This window comes from Mesoplodon bidens, assembly GCF_964165515.1.
Source record: "Mesoplodon bidens genome assembly, chromosome: 7".
NCBI lineage: Eukaryota > Metazoa > Chordata > Mammalia > Artiodactyla > Ziphiidae > Mesoplodon > Mesoplodon bidens.
Window position 1 is genome coordinate 45,033,586 of NC_138164.1, and position 23,451 is coordinate 45,057,036.

General features: G+C 47.6%; 1 protein-coding gene across 8 annotated transcripts in view; it reads right to left on the reverse strand.

Moving 5' to 3' along the window:
• The window catches only part of NAV2 (neuron navigator 2), a 770,197-nt gene that overhangs the window by 27,188 nt on the left and 719,558 nt on the right, over positions 1-23,451 (reverse strand). For all 8 annotated transcript variants that reach the window (XM_081241078.1, XM_081241077.1, XM_081241076.1 and 5 more), the window contains 8 exons: positions 22,672-22,724; positions 17,509-17,532; positions 17,320-17,394; positions 12,641-12,724; positions 11,906-12,017; positions 10,228-10,373; positions 7,308-7,480; positions 208-361 (listed from right to left, as the gene is read on the reverse strand). In XM_081241078.1, the coding sequence (XP_081097204.1) occupies positions 208-361; positions 7,308-7,480; positions 10,228-10,373; positions 11,906-12,017; positions 12,641-12,724; positions 17,320-17,394; positions 17,509-17,532; positions 22,672-22,724 (821 nt within the window). The remainder of the gene's footprint in view (positions 1-207; positions 362-7,307; positions 7,481-10,227; positions 10,374-11,905; positions 12,018-12,640; positions 12,725-17,319; positions 17,395-17,508; positions 17,533-22,671; positions 22,725-23,451) is intronic.

A 23,451-nucleotide genomic window follows, 5' to 3' on the forward strand; every position in this document is an offset into this window, starting at 1 on the left:
CAAATCCATAGGGATTCAGATGAGGGCACTACACTAATTCTTCCAGCTGCAGGACTTGGAAAGGCTTGGCAGAGGAAGAAGCATCAGGCTGAGCCTTGAGGGAAGCTTCCAATCTAGATGTGCAGAAAGCTGTCCCAGCAGAGGGAGCGTGGCAGGAGCAGCTCCTCCCCGGGCAGCCTGGGGCTCAGCCACACTCCTGGATCTCACCTGCATCCTGTTCATGGCCTCCCGCAGCTGGTCCAGCTGGTGTGCAGAGCTGAGGGCTTCCAGGCGGATGTCGGTCAGCTTCATCTCCTTGTCTCTCAGCTCATTTCGGAGCTGCATGACCGTCTCGGCTTCACTATCCATGCACTCCGAGATGCTAGGGAAAGACGAGTGTTACTGACCAAGGCGGCTCTGAGTTCAGCTCCTTTTAGCCCTCCACTGACCACCACTTCATCATCAGGTTTGCTAAAGAGTAACCCCGTATAACCAGCTGCCCGGTGCTTCCCGGAAGTGACAATATCAAAAGCACCTGAAATTCACAGACTTTATTACTTCTCTACACTGTTTCTTTGCAGAGCTCTGGCAATCTGGATGGCTCCGCTATGCCTTTCAGCCAAATTCCAGTGATCTAGGGATAAACAGGAGCCAGCAAAAGGGAATGGTAACCTTGGGGGTTTGAAACCCTCCGTGATGTGTACACAGCTGGGCCCCTATAAGGATACAACATGGCCCTTGATAGCTAAACCCATTCAGAGAAATGAGGTCAACTGTCTGCTGTAAAGGCAGACAGGGTCAGACAGCTGAGGGTGATTTTTATTTGCCAAAAAGGGGAAGAAACCAAAAGATACGGGTGGAAGATGCTAGTCTGTTTCTGGTCACATTCTAAAGCCCACTCCCCTAAAGGTGTCTAGAGAGAGAAACATTCTTTCATTCCCCCACCCCCCATACTGCTTAATAAGCACATGGCAAGGAAGAGAAACATCTCAGGTAGTTAGCAGAGAGTGATGCGACATGAAAGCCAAAATTTTATCTGAAAACATGCAATAGTGTGGTGAGCTGTCCTCCTTCCCCAGCTGGACACCAGATCAGGAGACTGTGGGACCCCGAGAGTCCCTCTGTTTTAAGAGGTGGACCTTCCAGGCTGGGTTCCTTATTCGATTACTTAGGTTTGCCCTTCAGATACTGGCAAGTCAGCACAAACTGGAAGATCATAAAAGTCATGATGAATTGCAATGTTAGGAAAGATAGCTTCTATTAAAAAAAAAAAAAAAAAAGTTCGGTTGATTTCAAAGATTATAGGAGCTGAGGTGTGGGGTGATCCAGAAGAGAAAGCTTTGACATTTCTTGGAACTAAAACAGAAAAAAGAAAGGAAAAAAAGCCCAAGTTCATGAAGTTACAAAGCTGAAGCTGATTATCTCTGAACGACATGGTGAGCACGTGGTCTCTGCAGAAATAATCACTCGAGCCCTCTCTCCAGGACCCAAGTACTGGATTTGAGGCCAAACCAAACCTGACCTATGAAACTGGGAGAGGGAGTGGAAATGTTAATTGCCAAAGGAGAACCATGATAATTGTTAAAAGAGATGTATTTCAGGGGCAGAAAGGACTAGAAGAAAAATTTAACGCCTGAACAGCCAAATCTTGTTGTGGCTATTTTCTTGACCTGCACCCTGAACTGTTTTGAGAGATACAAAATCATCTCCTATTTTAAAAAGTTGTCAGCATCCAAGAAAACTTCTCCACTTCAAAATCTGAAACCTCCAACAGACCCTTGAAAAATCTTGTAATTATTTCCATTTCATACCTATGGGAAACTAAGGCCAACAGATTTGGGACTAAAAGGGCTACAGGGACAGTAATGTCTTTAGAAATCAGATCATCCTCTGTCCCGGCCAACCCCCCAGCTCTCTGTGCTTTGGATAGCCTGTGGTTTGTAGGGTTTAACTATACAGACATACTTTCTTTGGTTTGGGAGGTTTTCGAGGGCAGCTTGCAAAAACTGGTTCTTTCTTGGGAAAGGACTATGGTTTCTGGGTTTAAATGGAGTGTAAAGTCTGAACAAAATTCCACTGTGACATTCTGGTCTTAGCCAAACCATGTCCTGCATAGATCTCGAAAATTCCAGTTCACTGCAGAGAACAATCAGCTTTAGTCCACCCTGTCTGTCTGTCTGTCTGTCACACGGCAAGGCGCTTTGCTCCAGTCTCCTTCAGGTGGCCTGTGCTTTTTCCCCAGAAAGCTTTCTCAGCAAGAGAGACAACATCTCCTCCGCACCCACTTTGTGGAATTTATCACATGGGTTACTTTGTGAAGCTTGGCCAAACAATGACTTTACAAAGGGAAGCAAACTAAAAGGAAGAAAGTCTGCCGGGAGTCCAAGGCCCTCCCGTGTCCCCCACAGATCGGCCAGTTCTCAGAAGCACAGCCCAGCGAGGCCGCACAGGAGGGGTGTCCTACAACAGAGGTGATGTTGAAAACAAGCCCCAGCTAAGAGTTAGTCCCCCTGTGCCTACTGCCCAGGACAGAGCCTTCTCCCCTGGTCCTGCCGAGCCACTGATAATCACTCCCTGCATGGCCCCCGGCTCCCCTAGGACCAGGGTTCTACTCTGCCTCCTTTGTAGTATCTGATCACACTGATTGGCCCATAATGTTTACTGAATACATAGACCACTGTGTCAGGCATCTGCAGCGTATTATTCAATGCACTACGTACACTACTAACTTTCGGGAAGAGACACTACAATTATCTCCATTTTTAAAACGAGGAGGCTGAGACAGAAAGAAATGGACATGCCCACTAAAAATGTGAGAATCAGAAACAAGTCTGATGGGTCTGCTTAACTCCAGGGCGCAAGCTCCTGAACGGCATCCAGTAGGCATGGATGAACACACACTGGTCCCCTCTATGGACCCCCTACTGAAGCGACCTGATGTTAATTTGTCCTACTCAGCCCCTAACACTTAATTCCAGCATATTCGTGCCGTCATGCCCAGGAGGCAAGGCTGGGGGCATACCTAACTTCACACACCCTAGTGTGGGAAACACTGCCTTCCCACACGGCCATTCCTTCCGCCCACGGGGTAGGAACGTTTCTGAGCCCCGACTCCTCTGCCTTTGGTTTCTTCTTTGAACGCCCTCTCGCGTCTAGATCTGCACATTCTTACAAACCCTTCAAGGCTGGAAAGGAGCATTTGCTCTCTGCCCACGCTTTGGAAAACCAGACCCAAAGCAAACATCTCCAGCGTGCATGGATGCTGTGGAATGTCAGGAAAGGGCTGCCGAGCCAAAGGGTGGGCCCGCCTGCCCCCCCAGTCCCTATGGGGAAAGTGGTTTGGGGGAGTGCTCCTGCTACAGGCTCCGGGAGCCCCATAGGCTGAATGCTTCGCGGCTTGGCCGCGCGGCAGCTTCTGGCCCAGTGACCACTCTCGCCTCCAAACAGTTTCTTCTCTCTGCTTCTGGGTTTCCACCCACCTCGCTGGCTGCTCTACCTCCTCGTCCTAAACCTCAGATACGAGAGAGCCCCAGAGCCCAGTCCTTGCCCCTTTGCCTCTTCGCCATCTCCATTCAACCCCCTGGAGAATCCCTCCAGCTTCCCAGCTTTCGAAACCACCACTGAGGCCACGTCTCCCGAACCTCCACCTCCAGGAACTCCAGGCTGGCTGGCATCTCCACAGGGATGTCTCCTGGGCATCTCAAACTTCACACGGTCAAACCAGAGCCGCTGCTCCCCACCTGGCCCCGTGTGTGTCTCCCACTCATGCCAGAAACAACGCCGCCACACACCCAAGTCCTCAGGTGGCAAGTCTAGGAATATTCAAGGACTCTTCTCCTTCTCTCACAATCCACATCACCACGTGCCCTCAACTTTCCTTCCGGAATATATCCTAAGTCCATCCGGGACTCATCATTAGCATCAATCCCTCATTCCACCTAACATCTGAATGCCCGAGAAACAGACCACCTACCTCCCTGGAGCTTCAGCTGTAGACTGGGGGGTGGGGGCAAAGAAAAAATAACCAAGGAAAAGCTCCACGGCAGGGGGCGATACTTGCAGTGGTGAAAATTAAACGGGAAGGGGGCTGTTGGGAGTGCTGGCTGGTGGTGGGGTGTTTTAGGCAAGGTGCCTAGGCCAGGCCTTACTGATAGGGTAGTAACACTGAGCAGAGGGCCGGAGGAAGTGAATCTCTGGGGAGAAGCACACCAGGCAGAGGGCACAGAAAGGGCAAAAGGCCCCGGGGAGGTGGGGGTGTGAGTGGCCAGTTCAAAGACCAGGAAGCGGGCCAGAGCAGCTGGTGGGGAGAGTGGCCGTCAGCCTCTTCCATGGTCTCCCTCCTCCACTCCTGCCCCACTATGTCCCTGACCCCCTGAACGGAGACTCCCACCTTTGTGAAGCTAATTCAGATGATCTCACGCTCCTGCTGAAAACTCTCCAAGGCCTACTTATCACACAGGAAATCAGCTGCAAATTCACCTTGGCTTCAAAGCCTCACAGGTCCTGGGCCCCGCCTCTGCATGGCCGGCCTTCCTTCCCACCACTTTCTCACGTGCCCGCGACGCAGCAGCCAGGCTGGCTAGCCCCCCCTTTCTCAGACACACCAGGCCTGCTTCTGGGTTCTGTCGGGAGGGCTGCCCTGCTTGCTGGCTGGCTGGCAGAGTCGGCCACGGGTTTACGACGGCCCACCTCCTTCCCCTCCCGGGCACACTCATGTCACGTCTTCCCGCCAAGGTCGGAAGCCCTGCTCAGTGGACAGTGGGAAGAGGCCTGGTCCACGACACACGCCTGCAGGGCCTCCACACTCTCTCCCCTCCCCGCCTGCTGGCTGGACACTCAGCAGAGGACATGGGCCCGCGGGACAGAGGGAGCCTCGGTGCCGGCATCACCACACGGCAGGCCGCCTGCCGATGAGGGGTATCTGTGTTGGGTCTGGAAGGAAGCAGAGATCAACAGTCGCAGGTAAAGGCGCTGACCTTTGCGACTCAGTTTGTCACAGCAGCTAGTGTTACCGACGAGAACTAACCAGGGGTTCTTCCTGGCACACAGATCTCGGCTGAAACGTCATCTCCTCAGAGGGGCCTTTCTGGACTACCCCGTCTGCAGTTGCTGCCAAGGTACTCTGTATCCCAACACACTGTTTCAGTTCCCAGCATGAACCCTTGGCACTATCTGATTCTTCTAGTTTAGCCAGGTTTATGTGCTTAAGGCCCATCTCTCCCCTGACATATAGGGTCCACACCGGAGTTGGGACTTGATTGTCTCGTACACTGTTGTCACCGGAGCCAAGAACAGTGCCTGGCACGGAGCAGAGGCCAGAATCAGCTCTACCATGTCACGTCCCCGTAGTCCCTAATCCCCAGGGGTGGTTAATATTCTCTTTGGTCTCTCCAGAACCGTCTTGGGTAGTGTCCTGCTCACACAGGCTGGCATATGAGAAGTTTATACCAACACATAAAGAACAGATGAGGAGTTCCTTTTTCTCTTGGCCGGGAAACAAACAACTGGATTGAGATGCTCTGGGATGATGGCAGGTGAGTCAGGGGCAGCTTGTCCTGTATTTACCTCTTGGGCACTCTTCAGGTCTAACGGGACTCACACTCCTGAGCACTGGTCTAACCCTCACGCCAGCACACAGGGCCTCAGGTGGGCACTGCACTCCAGCGCTCAGCACTCCTCTCCACACCCCTGCTCGGGGTTTCACCCTCGCCCAGAATGGAAATGCCCATCCGCACGGCCTCCCTCTTACCAAGGTGCTCCCCGAGAGAAGAGGACTTGCTGACCTAAGTAAAGCAGGCACCCTGGCAAGGCCATGCTTCACTGGTAGGTGGGTTCATAAAAAAGTCAGGGCTCTACACTCTGTCTCCTTGCTTCCACTGCCTGTCTCGTGTACAGTCCGGGCAGGCGACGCGCTACAAAGGCCTGGCCCACCCTCTTACCCGCGTTCCCTGCACCCATCTGGTGAGCTGGCTTTGGGGACGCTGGTGCAGGACACTGTCTTCTGTGGGCGGGCGGGCTGGCTGATTGGACCTGGGGATGGCACCAGACCTGACCTCTGGAGATCGGAAGGAGGTTGCCCTGCATGCACGGGATCTGACCTGGCCCTCACAAGAACCCAGTGATGCAGATCCCATTTTCACCGGTGAAGAAACTGAGGTGTCTACCATTACCCGACCCACCCCCCGTCCAACCCTAGCTCGCTGGCTGTTCTGACCCCAGCCACAGCGGTCCTCTTCCCCCAGGCACTGTCTTATCTCGCGCAAACTGCCTTTGCAGACCACTTGAGCTCTGGTTCCTCTTTCACTTCTCGCCTGGTTATGCCAAGGGTTCTGATGGAACTCAGCCCTACCTCTGATTGCCCTATTGCAGGGGCAATCCTTTTCACCGCTGCAGGGAGTCAGCTGTGCCACGTTCTGAGCAGACACCTGGGTCCCCGCCTGTCTGTCCCAAGCCATTCCTGACCTCTTCTTGCCTCTAGATTCTCGGCCTCATGTTTTGAGATGGGGCACAGGACAGTCTCCCCGCGCCCTGATGGAACAATGCTCAATGGGTGCTCGGTGGAAAGCACGGGAGGTTGGCTGGGCAAGAGGAGATGACTCTTCCCTTCTATGTACCTCTCTGCCAAGGGCAACAGCACCTAAGCCAAGGCCAAGGGAGCAATTGCCTGTCTCACTCAACCAGCTGTGCTCCCAAAGGGCTCTGTACAAACTGACTCATTTACAATCGACTGGGAGAGTTCATGGTGATGAATCACTCGACGAAATATAGAGCCCTTTGGTATAGAGAATCATCACTGAATCGCTCTGTTTTTTTAAACGTCGTATTTCTGAGTGCTGACCTCAGAGAAAGAGTCAACACTAAATGTTGATCAAAGAAGAAAAGTATAATCTCTCTAAGCCCTGTCACCCAAGTGAACCAGAATTTCAGCCCAAACTGCCAACACTTATACCATCATCTCCCTGTCAGAGCACAACTGGCTGTTGCGCTCTTCACATCCACTTATCTTGTTCAATCCTTAGGATAGGATAAGGAAGATGACCATTATCCCAATTTGACAAAGAAATGGAAACAAAGAGAGGTTTGCCCTCGTTTGCCCAAGATCAGCCAGCTAATTATGCACACCGATGCCAGCAGCACAGAAACTCGTTTCCTTTCTCTTTTAAACGCTCTGGTCCTAAAACACTGAAAGAATATATGCACGGTCTTATGAATGAAAGACACAAAGGACCCCAAGGAACATAGCAGGACTCCTAGCCATTCCTATTGGAGAGGGTTCCCAGGGGCCAAAGATGCCGTCTGACCCGAGTAACCCCGGCAGACAGACTTACAGAGAATTGGAGTGAGAGTTCCTCAGCAGGGGAGTGGAGCCCACGGAACCGTTGTGTGGTAACTTTGGTGAGGAAGGCAGAGAAGAATCCGTCATCTCCTCAATGTCTGAATGAGAGGATGCCGACTTGGGGGACTTCTTCTTCCCGAAGGCTTGCTTGAAGGAGCTGCGTAACTGAATACACAAGACCGTCAGCCTGACGGGAGCTGAGACCACCCCTTAGACCTCGGCAAAACGGAGACATGCAGAGTGAACAGCAAATTACTTCTCCCACGCTTTCCCCCCAGCAATGAAAAAGGTTCCCGACAGCTCTCTCAAATCAGTGCATTAAGGGAAGAAGAGTTATCTGGTGTTGACAGCTCAGGGGACTGGACCTGTGGATAACATTCCATGCCTACTCTTGGCTCAAGACTAGATGCCAACAGCAAGACAGAGCCTGGCTCAGCAGATGGATGTCGAGAGGAGGAGGTGACACAGCAACAAAGCGGGGTGCTCAGACACGGTGATGGATGCGGATGAGGTTAGTCATATCAATGGATGGGTTAGCTTGGTATCTGATATTCACGTTGGTCTTGCTTACCTCATTGACCTGCCAGAGAAAACGCAAGCAAAAATGGGGAAGGGGAAGGAAAAAAGACAATTTTTAACAGAGAAAGCCAGTGACAGGGAAAGCTTCGGACTTTTCAGACATGACATGGCTAATAATAAACACCATACAGAGAGGAGGTTTCCGGTAGGGTCAAGAATCTTTCAAAGCATTAAGGGCATCTTCCTCTATTATGGAAGGAGAGGAAGAGTGAGTCTGGAGGCCCCTACAATCCGAGCTCTGCAAGCTTCTCTGTCTGGTTGAAATGACTGTCCCACCTTCCTATACTCCTCACTCTTTTCTGGCCTTTTATCAGTCACCTCTAAGCCTTATTATTATTTTTTGGCATGTCTTCTTTTCTTAGCAAGGGTAGCTTCTTTGCTGCACTGGTCCCAACATGGCTGCATAGCTCTCTGATATATATACTTAGGAGCTGCTGCTGTCCTTCTATACATGTAATATAATAAAAGCAGAAAATTAGCTGTCTCCTTCTTGCTCAAAAAAATGATATTTTAAAGAAATGTATTAACCATATTGGGAAAAAGGAACTGGTATATCACAGATGCCCCAAACCATGAGATGGATCTGAAAATTCTAGTGCGAACATGAAGAATTTAAAGTGCGAGGTCTGCTCTGAAAGCCATGATAAGCATGTATTTTTCTAGGCCAAAAAAATAAAGTTTCATCTTGAAAAATGTCTCTTAAAAAGTAATTTCCTTTTTCTAAAGTCTTTTTTTTCCTACTGAAAGCGTATTCTGGGCATTTTCTTAGCCATTGTGAAATTCATAAAATGGGCCATCCTGAAGTAATGGGAATTGTCTCTCATCAAAGTTTCACCCATAACAAACTGCATGTCCAGCTTGTGGGCGAGTGTGGATCCCATTTCTCTCCCATTTCCTACTTATGGCCATATTTCCAGAGAGTAGTCATAGAAAGAGAAGGATTTGGTATACATCAACCTAAATCCTGGCCTCAGCCTCTGGTAAAATGCCAGGCAGTAGAGCAGATGATAAAGATTAGACAAAATTAAGCTTTGGGATTCTCTGAGGATGCCAAGTAACCATCCTCCCCAATTGCACTGGTAACCAAGAGTTGTCTTAAAATAAACAAGTTTTATTTCCTGAATTAAAGAAAATGGATAATCACGATTTTTCATAGAAAGTAATTCTCATCACTTTGATAATTAAATCAGACCGTATTTATCAACAGCACATTAGAAACAGAAACATGAGTTAATTCTGTTTGTTTAAGTCATAGCAAATGAGTTGACTAAAAGCCATTAGTAACATAAGGAAAATTTTAATCGGAACAACGAGAGGACCACACTGAACTGGCCTTTCGGCTTGCCTCCGATGCGAGTCATCAATAAGCAAAATGACTAAATCCTTGACTCCTCCATCACGAGACCTCGCCACCCATCCAAGATAACACAGAATGAGGGGGAAGTGTATGGAATGAATGAGGACAATGAAGCTACTGTGAAAACACGATGCCGTCGGCATTGACAAACGGGGCCCTGTGCGTCCTGGCCAACTTCAGATAACCTGGGGTGTCCCTGCACTGAAGTCGGGGAGCAGCCAACGTCTGTCAGAACTGAGTGTCACAGCCCTGAGAGCACAACTAAAAATTGGGTGGGGAGAGGTGAGTGGCATTTCCCAAGAAGAATGGGGAAAACTGTTCAAGAGGTCACTGTACAGAAGGCCAAGTAGCTCGATGGGATTATGGAAACATGGAGAAACACTGCACTGGACACTGGTTCTATTATATTTGCTATTTTGAGGTATGATCCCCGCCCCCCACCCCAATTTAGAACCACTCACTAACTGCTAACAGCTATATTATGAAACTCTTAGTTACAGCAAATGGTCAAAAAATGTTCAAAGACAAGGGTGGGTGATTTAATGCTATCACAGGCAATTATGTAAATAAATAGATGAGGACCACGGTTAACGATGGGATAACTAGTGATACATAGTCCCAAAAATACTTTGGAACTAAGGAAAAAACCACTTAAGAGTAACTTTGCTCTAATATCTGGAACTCTGTGGCCAGCATGTGATGAGGAAGACATGACACATATGAAATGAAAGATGAGTGCTTCACGTAGTCTCATGAAACACAAAAACTACAAAGAGGTAGTTATTTCATAAATCCTGGGGTTTGACTGAGCACCACACTGATTTTAGTAGAAACCTGTCCACAAGCCGCTTCTCTGGATTGACTCCCAAAGGTCTACGTTGTGAAGTTAAGAGCTAGCCTGGGCTTTCTCTGGGGCACACCGTTTCCGAGCCTGACTCTGCTAGTGGCCCACGACAGTCTCTGGATGCACACTCACCCAATTCTTTCTCTTCTTCTTCTTTGAATCACTCTCTATGTTGCTGCCCACGCTGGAGTGACTGGTGGCACTGTTGATGCTGGAGACGCTGTCGGAGGAGTGCTGTCTGCGGATACGGAGGTCTGCGGACTGGGAGGTACCATTTCCTGGAGACCCAAGGCAGGACATCAGGAGCTGCTGACTTGAGCCCCTTCCTTTGCCCCAGGATTTACACCTAAATCCACACACCCAAGGACTAGGAGCTATTTCCCATTAGACATCACCTTCTGTTCCGCGATGCTGTTTTTTTTTTTTTTTTTTTTTTTTTCGGTACGTGGGCCTCTCACCGTTGTGGCCTCTCCCATTGCAGAGCACAGGCTCCGGACGCACAGGCTCGGCGGCCATGGCTCACGGGCCCAGCCGCTCTGCGGCATGTGGGATCCTCCTGGACCAGGGTACGAACCCATATCCCCTGCATTGGCAGGCAGACTCTCAACCACTGCGCCACCAGGGAAGCCCCCCGCAATGCTGGTTGTAAGGTCCCTGGGTAGCTGAGTGCTACGCCCCCTTTGGTCAATTAAAGGAGGGCTCTCTCCACTTTACAAAACAGAAGTCAGGGGAGGCTTAGAGATCCCCCCACACTCACTCTTTTGAGCTAAAATGCGTCTGTGAGTTGTGGCAATAGTCATCTGTGTCGTGAGTGCCCCTCCTTTGCTCTCCCTGCTCCTCCCGCACCAGCCTCCTTTCATGCCCTCGGACGTGCCAAGCCCATGTCCTCTCACCACCTTACAGGTGCCATTCTCTTCCTGGGATGCTCTTCTCCCTCTGCTCTGCCTGGCCAGCTCTTGCCAATCCTTCCCACGTCACCTCTAGCCTCGCTTTCCCAGTAGGTCTGATGTTTGAGATAACAGTGGTACCAGAAATAACACTGCCCAGAACGGTAGTGAGACCAAAATAAAGTTTGCAGACAGTGTTCCTCACAATCACAGAACGACCCTGACAGCCCAGTCTTTAAGAGCACTGGTTTCAGGGGCAGACTTGGGCTCTCGTCCTATTTCTGTTTCTCACACTCTGTGGCCTCAGGATGGGACTCTCGCCTCTAAAATTCAGTATTCCCCTCAGTACAATGCGGAGGACCAGCACTGCACTCGTAAGCGTGTTGTGGAGAGAAAATGGAATAATGAAATAATGTAAACACTGAGCATAGTGCTTAGAACACAGTGAATGTTCCATAAATGTTAACTCTCACTATTACTTTTCTATCGGTTCTCTTAATATCATTTTCTGGACGTAACTCCTTTTCATGCCCATATCTCCCCCCACCACCCAAGTAAGATACCCAAGGACAAAGCAATCCTTCCAGAATATTTTCTGGGACAAATGAGAGATGAACCCATTTCAGGCTGTCCCAGGTCAATATGTAAATATCAAAGCATTAGTGAAGTTAAGGCTATGAAATACTTTGACATTTTGCCAACAGAGATATATTTTCTTCCATTTTGAGATACATCAGAGAAGACGATGAGCTGGAATAGCTGTTTTCCTAGAGGCTGGAAGTAACTGGATTAAGTGCCTTCTAGGACCTGTCCAACTGACATGGACACCCATCCTCTGGCAGAGAGGCTGCATCATATATTGTCAAGGGAGGGTTCCTAAGGGCAGGCAGGTCACTGGTCTGAGGCTGTTTCTCTCCCTTTACCTTTGCAGTTGAGCTCTGGGGTGTTAATTACCCCATTAATGGCCGCCTGGGCAGCTGCGTTCTGTTTCTTCAGCAGCTCGATGGTTTTTCTTAACTCATTCAGTTCTGAATCCTGAGGAATAGAAAAAAACAGTGGTCATCCCCAAATCATTTTGTACCGAGTTCAGCTGAAGTACAACTTAGCGTCAGCTTAGAGGAGGGTAGAGAATGAAGGAGTTACAGGAAACCTTTATCTCAAACATTAGGTCGAATCAGTTTTTTTTTTTTTTTTTTTTTTTTTTTTTTTGCGGTACGCGGGCCTCTCACTGCCGCGGCCTCTCCCGTCGCGGAGCACAGGCTCCGGACGCGCAGGCTCAGCGGCCATGGCTCACGGGCCCAGCCGCTCCGCGGCATATGGGATCCTCCCGGAACGGGGCACGAACCCGTATCCCCTGCATCGGCAGGCGGACTCCCAACCACTGCACCACCAGGGAGGCCCTCGAATCAGTTTTTAATAGGCATATGTGAGTACATCAACGCAGACGGAATAGGACTAAGAGCTGTTGCCGATGCAGTTAACTGCCACTCCATCTAGGTCGTATTTTCACTCAGCAGACCTATGCTTTCAGATTCAATTCCAACAGTCCTAACAAGAACACTAAACTCTATACAACTCTCTGGAATAAAAGAGAATAATGTTTTTAGGTTTGTTGTTAATTCCAAGCAAGGAGGGAAGAAGCATTCTTTCTGCTTTACCTTCTGCTCAGCCGTCATGGTTAAGCTCTGGAGCCTGATTGTCATGTTTCCAAGACTCTGTTCAAAGGCCGCCACAAGGTGAGCCTGGAGGGGAAAGACACATTTCCCTTCAGTTACATTATCTTGCAAGGTAGGAGTGCCTAAAGGGTGCCAGGTCTCAAAGACGGAAATCCAAATGGAGCCACGTGGGTTAGCCCGTCGACTTCTTCAGCCTCTTGAGCTCCACCCCTCACCACTCTCTGGGATCCAGTTACTCTAGACTTTCACGTCCTTCACGCCCCATGCTTCTTCTCCCCTTAGGGCCTTTTTGCACGCTTTCCCCGCTGCCTGGAATGCTCTTCTCCCAACTGCCTCCCTAACTGATTCTTACCCATCCTTCTCAACAGACCTCAGCGCATGCCTTCAAGACACCCCCAGATTGGGTTGGTTCCCTCTTATTCACTCTCACAAGCACACTGGACTGCTGATGTATGCAGTGTGGTATCACAGTCAAAAACACACACACTCTTGTGATTGCTGATTTACGCCAGTCTCCACTACACTGCAGGATGACCTTTTGTTCCCCAAGCACCAAGCTCATGGTAGAGCCTCACGTTGAGCGTGTTTGTAGGATAAATGAACAAAGTGGTTGGCAGATGTTGCCTGTTATAATCCTGGTTAATAAAAAGCCACCGAAAGGCCCATCTGCTACCTCCTTAGAGAACCTGCCCACTGTTTTCCCTGGAGTTATGACTTTCCCTGGGGCTCCCCTGCACTTTTGTGTCCCTGTTAGAAGACAGCATCAGACACACCATTATTTTACATTTTACAAAGACAGTTTTAAAAATGACACCAATTATAGTTGAAATATGCATCCAATTTTCAGAGATGTGAAAAACATGAAAAAAATATATATCATAGAATTGAGAAATGTGATGCTTCCCTATCTGCCCCTTTCTCTGAAACCCTCTTCAAGGGCAAGATGCAACTCTGTGTCCCAACACTAAGCCTTTTTCCTTCTTCCACAGAGCAGTAGGTGAAATATTAGTTAGTTGACCTAGGATCCTGATAATATTGTTAAAATCAAGAATAAAGAATGGACAACTCATCTAATCCTACTGGCCTCAGTTTCTTCATCTATAAAATGGAAGCAATGTCTATGTTCCTCCCAGGGTGATTGTGAGCACTGAATGAAACAATATAGTTGAAAATGACCTATAAACTGTCAAGGAATTGCAAAACACAGGAATGACTAGAGACTTCAGGGAAAGGAAGGGGTTTGGGACTGAGAAAGTGACAAAAGATACTATGGGAACACAGGTGTGGAGACATCAAGAAAGGGTTCTAGGAGCGGGGTGGGTAGATACACAAAAGGTCACAGGAGGAATCAGAAGGACCAGCAAGATACTTCAGTCTTGGAAGAAGCGAGATCTGATGGTTCTGGAAACTTCTAGAGGAAAAGGTGACTGACGCACAGAGTGAAGAAGACAAGGGTGGGAGAGGAGCCGTCACTCTGTGCTGTGAGGAGGGTCAGGGTCAGTGGACATTTCAGTTTGAGGAGGAGAGACTTGACGGGTGAGTGAGAGGCCTCGGTTACTGGACTTCATCAAACAGGGAGATGGAGGATAAGACATCTCTAGGATCAACTGCTGAGTCTCTTTTCCATTGGCCGTAGGAACTGGCAGGGAGCAAGGGCACTTGAGATAGAAATGTTAAGTGGACTGGCCAGCTTCTTTCTGATTGCACGCTCTCTCTTTATTAAAAATTGAGAAAATGCCTTTGCATTTTAAAATAAAGAGATATGCTTTAGTTTGCCAGGGACAATGTGGCAGAACAAAAGCCAACCAATTCAAGACATTCACAAAGTGAATGAAGCCAGGACGTGGATGTGAAAAAGAAGGACTGCTACCCTTGCATTTCAAAGGAATGACAAGGTCAAATTTAAATGACAGAAATTCCATTTATTTCAATTCTCGTTTGATTGCCCCAAGATTCTATTTGTGGGCATTCAAAATTTCTCTTCAGTTAAAAACAAGAGCAAAAACCTGACCCCATGAAGACTGCTATCAAGAGAGTGTTTTTGCAACTCAAGAAGGAACCACGTTTGCTCTGAAGAACCAGAGGATCGCATTTTGCTGGTGAGCAAAAGGACTGACTTTGTGTCATGATCTCGATTATGAAAATCGAGACCTGGGCCAGGAGGCTGGTTTAGAGCTGCACAACAGCCTTCTCAGCAAGCAGCAATCTCGTATCCCCAGGACAACAAACACAAGTGGTATAAAAACACTCAGAGAAGGTGGCTTTGAGTAGTTTGTCCTAGAAAAACAAACACAGCTTGGTCTGCGAGAAAGATGGCAGACAGTAAAACACGTTAGCACTGCTGGCGGTGTGTGGCAAGACTAAATATTTACTTTAAAACAATACTTGGACTTCCCTGGTGGCTCAGTGGTTAAGAATCCACCTGCCAGTGCAGGGGACACAGGTTCAAGCCGTGGTCCGGGAAGATCCCACATGCCAGGGAGCAACTAAGCCCATGCGCCACAACTACTGAGCCTGTGAGCCACAACTACTGAGCCCACGTGCCACAACTACTGAAGCCCATGCGCCTAGAGCCTGTGCTCTGCAACAAGAGAAGCCACAGCAATGAGAAGCCTGCGCACCACAACAAAGAGTAGCCCCCGCTCACTGCAACTAGAGAAAGCCTGTGTGCAGCAACGGAGACGCAACACAGCCAAAAATAAATTAATTAATTTTAAAAAAGAAAAGAATACTGGACTCAATGGCTTTTGTGAAGAGCAAAACGTACTTTTGAAATAATAATAATATGTGAGAGATCTCACTCTTCTCGATCAGAGAGGACAGTTCCAAATGCCCCAATGTAAGGTCCCTTGGGGAAGCATGAGGTCACTGGAGGAATTAATCCAAGTTCATTGATAAGTAAATTACTTACTATTTTTTCATTAGTAAGGGGCAGCCATTGGCAGCTGTAATTCTTAACTAGGGGAGTAGCTCCAAATCACTTGCTGTCAAACCTCACATGTTTCGAGGAGACCCCTGGCTCACCGGATCTGGGGTAGGTGCTGGATTCGAATGCACGCATCTGGTTACTGAGATGAAGACTACCCACAGAAGAATACCTCTGCCATCTTAACTAGGCTCTAAGCCTCAAATTTCAGATCTAACATCAATTGCTGATCTTCCTTGGATAGAGTTACTGATGAAGGAAGAAGTCAAGAAAATAAAGGATTATAAAACACACAGTAGCCTAGTATATTAGGGTTTTGAAAAAACCCCAAAGATTTCCAGAAATGTAAGAGAGCTCGGGAGAATGAATAGTTATGGGTAGTTATCAATTATTGAGCCTATAATCAAGGTCAAGCACTGTGCTAGGTACTTCATATACAGACTTTAAAGTGAAATGGAAAGTTTCCTTGAGTAGACTCAGGCTCAAGCCGGGAATTATGTGGGCAAAAGCTGCAGATAAATATTAATTACCTTCCCGGTCCAAAGAAGACAAGCTTTTGAAGTTGCTTTTCATTTTAACAGCATGCTGGGAGTCACGCAGGTGGCTTTCTGACAGGCTCACACACACGGATATGTGAACTCAAGCTGGGTTGTGCGCTCCCAAGCAGGAAGCCCTGCCTCTGAGGCATCTCAGCACCTTCCAAAACCTCAGGCTCTGCCTTCTGAGCCTCAGCCTTCGCCAACTCACGGCTCTGCGGTAGGGCTCCTTTATAGACTGATCTAATGGGGTAGGAGATCTCTGCCTCTACTCTGACCCCTCACATCCTATAACCACACCACAGTTAGAAAGCTGACTTAACCACCTAATAGCTGAGAGCCTCCATGATGTGGCCTGACCCTTGCCTTTCTTTGATGCCTCCCTCCTTTCCACTTCCTTCTCCCCTCCACCCCAGCCTCTTCCCCACATCCAAGCCACAGATTCTAATTACACTGAGCTATTTATAGTTTCCAAATGCACCGTGGGCTTTTGCATGAATTACTCTTTGGTTAGAATGCTGTCCTTCCCATGCATCCTCCCCTACACAGCATTCATCAGATGTCACCTCCTCCAGGAAGCCTTTCCTGACTTCTTCCAGCCCCACCAAGACTGATCTAGGTGCTCCTCCTATATATTCCTGCAACCTTCATCCTTTATTGCTATCACAACAGCTGTCATGTTATAGCAAAACTGTTTTGTCTCTCTGCTGTACCAGAGAAAGAACACTAAGATGACAGTGATTGTGCCTGCTTTGCTGTTGAACCCACAGTACCCGGGGCATAGTTGGCACTCAAACAGTTGCTGAATTGAATGCCAGTTGGCAGTGCCTCCTGAACACGTACTTGTGTATATTATAATTACAGAGCAGTCAGCTATTTACTGTGGAGCCTTAGATTTTTTTTTTCTCGTAAGATGAAAATTTTCAGAAAGAGAAAGGGAAATGAACATTTCTGAGCACTTAATCTGTTTCAGGTACTGATCATGTGACACCCCCGAGAGCTAAACATTATTATTCCCCAACACACAGATGAGCAAAGGCAGGCTCAGAAGTTAAAGAACTGCCCAAAGCACAATGCCGGTAAGTGTCAGAGCTGACACTCACACCCACGATGCTAAAGCCTATGTCCTTTTTATTATACCACACTGCTTCTATAATGCTCAGAGGTAGCAATGGCTACCGCCCTGGGTCTGTACTCACATTTGCCGTCAGCTGGGTGGTCAAAGCGGAAACCTTCTCCTGGGAGGCATCCAGCTCCCGCCGTAGTTTTCGAATCTAAAGATAACAAGGGACAGAGTTACCTGCTTTGGGAGTCCACTTACAGGATGAGCTGGGAGAAATAATTGATAATAGCGAAAGACGAAATCCAACTAGCCAACTCTTCCTTACCTCTGACTGGCATTTTTCTTCTGGCTGTAAAGAAAAACATAGAAGAAATTAGACCAGTTGGGGAACTAAGAACAGTATAACCCTGCCTACAGGGAGGACCATATCTGGACACTTAACAGCAGTCTTAAAGATTTATTAGTTTCTTTCCTGATGGACTTTTCTGGATAAAGTGGTTCAATTAATATGACCAATCAGAAAGGCCAAATACGAACAGCACATTATTTTAAGAAACGAGAAAGAATTAGGAAATATGCTCCTGTTTTGGTTGTGAGGAGCCCCCTGTCCCCACGTGGAGGTGATAACAGGGAGAAGCTATGATGAGAAGGGGATAAGCTAGGGCAGAGTTGCCAGATTCAGCAAATAAAAAAACAGAACACTCAGTTAAATTTGAATTTTTTTAGTTTAAGTATGTCCCATGCAATACTGGGGACATACTTATACTAAAAAAATATACGTTGTTTACCTGAATTTCAAATTTAACTGGGCATTCTGTATGTAATCTGGCAATCCTACCTGGCAGGCAGGGAGGACGGCTCATAGATTAATTCTGCCCCGTTTTCTCCCTCCCTCTCATCTCCCTAGGGCACTGAAGCAGCAGGTCAGGAAGGTTCCCGAAGTGAGGGGGGCTGGGAACCCCTGTCAGCCAGCCTGGTGACTCCCCAGGTTGTAAGGACGAAGGTGGCCTGTCCCTTCCTGCTGCTCCATCTCTAGTCCCCCAGTTACCTGTGACCCTGGGGAGTAAAGACAAAGCCTGTGGGCCCTCTCACTGGCAAAGCCTTCCATACTGAGCCCTGGGTCTGTGGTGACACAGCAGTCGGCCAGCCAGAGACTACAAGCTACTTACCCCTTCCCATAGGGGGAGCCCACATGGGTTGGGGGGACCTGCAGCAGGGGGAACTACTCCTTCTCTCTTCTGGGGTTCCCGGGGCGGGGGTGTCCATAAATGAAGAAACCCCTAACCCTCCCCAACTGCCCCTGCAAACACACCCTTTCTTGGAAATACTGGAAGTGTTCCTGCCTTTCCCTCCGCACCCCACCATTTGCACTTCACTGGGGTGGAACAGTGACTTGGGAGCCAGGTAGGTGAGTGAAAATCAGGAAGGACCCTATTTTGTCCTTGAGTCCTCTATGTGTGTCCTAATCCAATTTCACTAGTGATAAACCCATTCTTTTAAAAAGTCAGCATCTGGTTTCTAGTTTCTACTTCTCTATTAGTTCAGGATGCAGAGGGGTATGATTCATTAGGCCCCGTAGTCCCTATACCTAACAGCTGGGACAGGTGGGTAGCCTACCTAACAGCTGGGACAGGTGGGTAGCCTACCTAACAGCTGGGACAGGTGGGTAGCCTACCTAAGAGCTGGGACAGGTGGGTAGCCCTTTCCTGTCTGACCACCCTTCACATCCTGCTCCCACCGCCCTCACCCCTGATCCTGCCCCAGAAGGCCGTCCCTCCAGGCTGGCTTCTAACAACAGTAACTAATTGTTAGGTACACTGGGGCCAAATCAGTTAATCCTTGCAGTAACTCCACAAAGTAGGTTTATATTCCATCTGAGGCTCAGAGAGGTTAGATATCTTGCCTAAAGTCACACAGCTGGACAATCTCCTCATCTAAGAAACACTTTCAGGAGAAGGTTTGGAGAAGTCCTCAGGGCTTACTCTTCCCTCTCTGATGATATTCAGCCATCTCTCTTTGTCTGTCCGTCTGCCTGTCCATCAATTCATCCCCACCACCATCAGATATTTATTGATTTCTAACTATGTGTCAAGCACTGTTTTAAGAACCTGGGATACAGCTGTGAACATGACCAAGTCCCTCACATCTTATGTTGCTTACATTCTGGCAATAATAAGTAGCATTTTATTGAACACTTACTATATGCCAGAGACAGTTCCAAGCACTTGACATTCATTATTCATTTAATCCTCATAACAACCCTTTCAGAAGGTACTGATATAATTTGCTCATGGCGACAGCTGATAAGTGATAGAACTGGGATTGGATCCAAGGTAGTCTGGCTCCAGAGCCTATGATCTTAACCAGCACTTTCTCCTGCTCTGACTGTAGCGACATTCTCCTGGAGGCCTTCCAGAAATAAGGCCCTGGCTTCTGAGTCTGATCCAAAGGAGAAAAGTTAATGGTGATAACGTCACAGCTATCTAACATTTGGGAGGCGAATGGAGGTCTGTTAGCAGGCTGAACCATCCAGCGAGGACCAGCCCTACTTCTAAACACTTCTATCAACAGCCTTCCTTGGGCGGCTGCCACTGTCTGTCTCGGTGCCCACCTGTCTCTGGGGTTGGAGTGCTGTTTTCAACAGCAGCCTGGAGAAATCATGTGTTTTGTATCTTGCCCCAGCTGCTGCTGCTCTTCTGTACATCTGGGAACTCCGAGAGAAGCTCCGGGCCTCTCTCCACTAGGCAGTTCCCCTGGAAACTCAACTGTTGCTCCCTACCAACCAAGAAAGCAAATGTGATGCCAGATGTGGCCTCTTCAATTTTTTTCTACTCCAAGGGCCGGCCATGACCTCTTCATGGCATTTGTTTAGCATCAGGCTGTCTTTTTTTCCTTTGTAATTAAAATTACAGGCAAATTTCAGACAGAATGAACATTCTTGAATATCTAAGAATTACAGGGATTTCAGGGGGGAGAAAACCTATTATCCAATAAGAGCCTTTAAAACACTCTGGTCTTTTTTTTTTTTTTTTGCGATACGCGGGCCTCTCACTGCTGTGGCGTCTCCCGTTGCGGAGCACAGGCTCCGGACGCGCAGGCTCAGCGGCCATGGCTCAGGGGCCCAGCCGCTCCGCGGCATGTGGGATCCCCCTGGACCGGGGCACGAACCCGTGTCCCCTGCATCGGCAGGCGGACTCTCAACCACTGCGCCACCAGGGAAGCCCAACACTCTGGTTTTAAACAGACTCTTTGGTCTGGGTTGGTGGCAACTTAAGAGACTCCAAAGATCTCTTTTTAGACAACAAATACGAGCTTATTTACCTTTTCATTTACAAAGGCGCCTGGGCATTTGTTTCTGAATTTCATCATCACCAAGGAGCTAATAATAGATAAGGGACCACACACCACTGCTTGGTGGTAGCAGAGCCTATCCAGACTTGCAGTTTTCCTTGGAATTAGCATACCACTCCATCATGAAAATATTCAAAGGTTAGAGTATTTTGTAAAAAGTCTGCAAAAGCAACTTACATTCTCAGAGAAGGCACATATAAAGAACAGTACATGGGAACCTTTGACTCACTGACTAGTGGAATGTCAGAGGCTGTAGGGACCTAGGAGACCAATTGGCCTAGCTCCCTGAGGCCAAGGGCAAAACGGAGACCCCCAGAATAAGGAGGTAATTTGTCCAAAGTCATACAGTAAGGGAAGAACTATGAATAGGCCTCGGGTCTCCTGCTACCCAGATAAACATGGAATTAAAAATTATTATTATTAGGTCTTTGGTAATTTGTGAATTTATATCAACTCAGAAAGGACAATTTCAAATTTCATGAAAACACGAACTTCATTCAGGTCCACACACCTAGAACAAGAGCTACTGAAAGAGAGGCCTGTAGCTGTAAGAACTCCCGGTGGTTGGTGTGAAGGGAAAGCAGCCAGGAACTGCAAGTGATGGTTTCCTGCATCTGAATTCTCACAGGTGGAGGAGCTCATGCTCTTTCCCTCCCAGGCTGGCTGACGCAGGCCAGCCCCCATTTTTCACTTTTCTGAATGAAAAGTGTGTTGACAGGAAAGCATGGGAACTCCCTGGGAAAACATGGGGTTTGGGCACTGAAATGTCTGGTATGGCTGCACTGCACCAACCCTGTGAAACTAGAGTTCCACACGCCACCCCCCCCCCCGCCCCGTGCCCTCTGTGCCTCTGGCTTCCTCTTTCAGAAGCAGGCCCCTCTCTCCACCTAAACCACGCCCTTAGGGCTCAGCCCAGAGCCTGGCATATATCAATACTTGGTGCCAGTAAATACTGTGGAAGAAGTCAATCTAGGCTGAAAAGTACCACCTCTGGTCCGGTACCCAGGTCACAGAGTTTCATTCTAGACGGAAGGACCCAGTAGATGCAATAGCTGATAGTTAGAAGGCCATCCCTATGCTTTCTTGGATAACGGCTTAAATAACCCCTTCCCAAGGTTACCATATATAAAGTCTTTAAAATGAAAGCCAGGACTTTGATAAAACTTCAGACAAGTTGACTAGCAGAGGAAAGAGGTACTGTGGAATTGGAGGGGCAAGGTGGGTAGGAGCAGAAGAGAACGTTTCTAGGTCCTTCAAATCAGACTGTGGCAGCAACCACTGAAGTCTGTTTGCTCACTATAGGGCTAAGAAAGAACAGTCAGGCCCTGGGCTCTTTGACTTCATTCTGGGATGGTCTTTAACTTACAGGGGGCTATCTACAGTCTGTCCCACTACAGAGCCGAGATACCTGGCATTACCAAAAACTGAATTATTAAAACATCTGTCCTCCATGGAATTAAGGGCTAAAGAATTCCCAATTCCTAATTAATCAAATGGGTTTTTCCTACAGGAATTCCCGAGTTAAAGTTTTTAAGATAGTTATGCACAGAGCTATAAAAAGTAAGCATACTGAATAAATCCAGTACTATATTTGATTGTTTGGCTTTTGTTCAGTAGACCTCTCACGGATGACAGCTATCATTTACGAGAGCTTCCTCTGTGCTGCATACACTCTATTCATTGCTTTACGTGCATTTTCTTATTTCATGCAAACCTATTTTTTGAACACCTACTATATGCTAGGCCCGGTTCTAGGCACTAGGAATAAAACCAGAAAAAAGTCCTTGTCCTCAAGGAATTTATATTGCAGTGAACAGTAATATTCATAACTTTAATTCTCATTACAACGCCACAAGGTAGGGGCTGCTGTTCTTTCTACTTTACAGACAAAGAAACTGAGGCAGACACAAAGTTGAAAAAGGCATCTCATACATTCTAACTAGTTACCACTCGAAGCACAATGCCACCTCAACAAAAGTCAGCTCCTGATTTATTGGTTGGTACATCAGTAACTGTTTGTGAATTTCAAACCTTGTTCCCTAATTAATTGATTCCCTTATAATGGAAATACTCTCTCTAGGAGACATGTTATTTTATTTTTGACACACATAGCCACACAGCATTGATTTATACTCACTGTAGAATAAATTGATGACGTGCTGGAAACCAAGGAGAGTGAGGATCCATGAACTGTTTAAAAAAAAGAAAAGAAAGAAGAGGTGAATTGCACAGTTGGCCACTATTGAGCCGAAAAGGGGAAGGGAAGGAGAAACTCAGCATTAGAGGACACTACCAGGCTTGGAGCAACTTAACCTCATCTTGACCCAACCTTTCCTGGTTTGGTGACAGGTCAGTTTTAAGTAAGGAATAATTTTCTATGGGAGTCATTTCTCTATCACCACATTTTTTTTCTTACACCATTCTATATACTACCCCTGCTCCAACTATCAACATAACACATAATTACTAAGTTAAATGTTTCAAGTACAGAGAAATGTTAAGAAGCATTTTCACTGCCATAACCTGTGTGATTCATAATTCTATTACCCAGAGGCAACTTTTACCTGCTCTGTTCCAGCATACTTTATTCCTTTCTTTTTTCTAATGTATTCCCTTAGGGTTAAGATTGGGTTGCATATATATTTTATATCCTGCTAGCATCTGCCATTTGTATAAGCAAAAAGATGAGCTGATTATTTTGAGCATAGGAGGCTGGCTGTTGGCCATGGTAAATTCATTCTAGATGACCATGTGGTAGAACATTGTTTAGAAAACATATCCACAGAAACACAGATTCTTCATTTGATTTCTATCATATCTACAAAGTGGCTTCTTTTCTGTTTGTGACTGGTATTTTGGGTACCATCCTTGTACCCTCCTCACCCCCTCCTGCCCCCAGCCAATGGAGACATTTTAT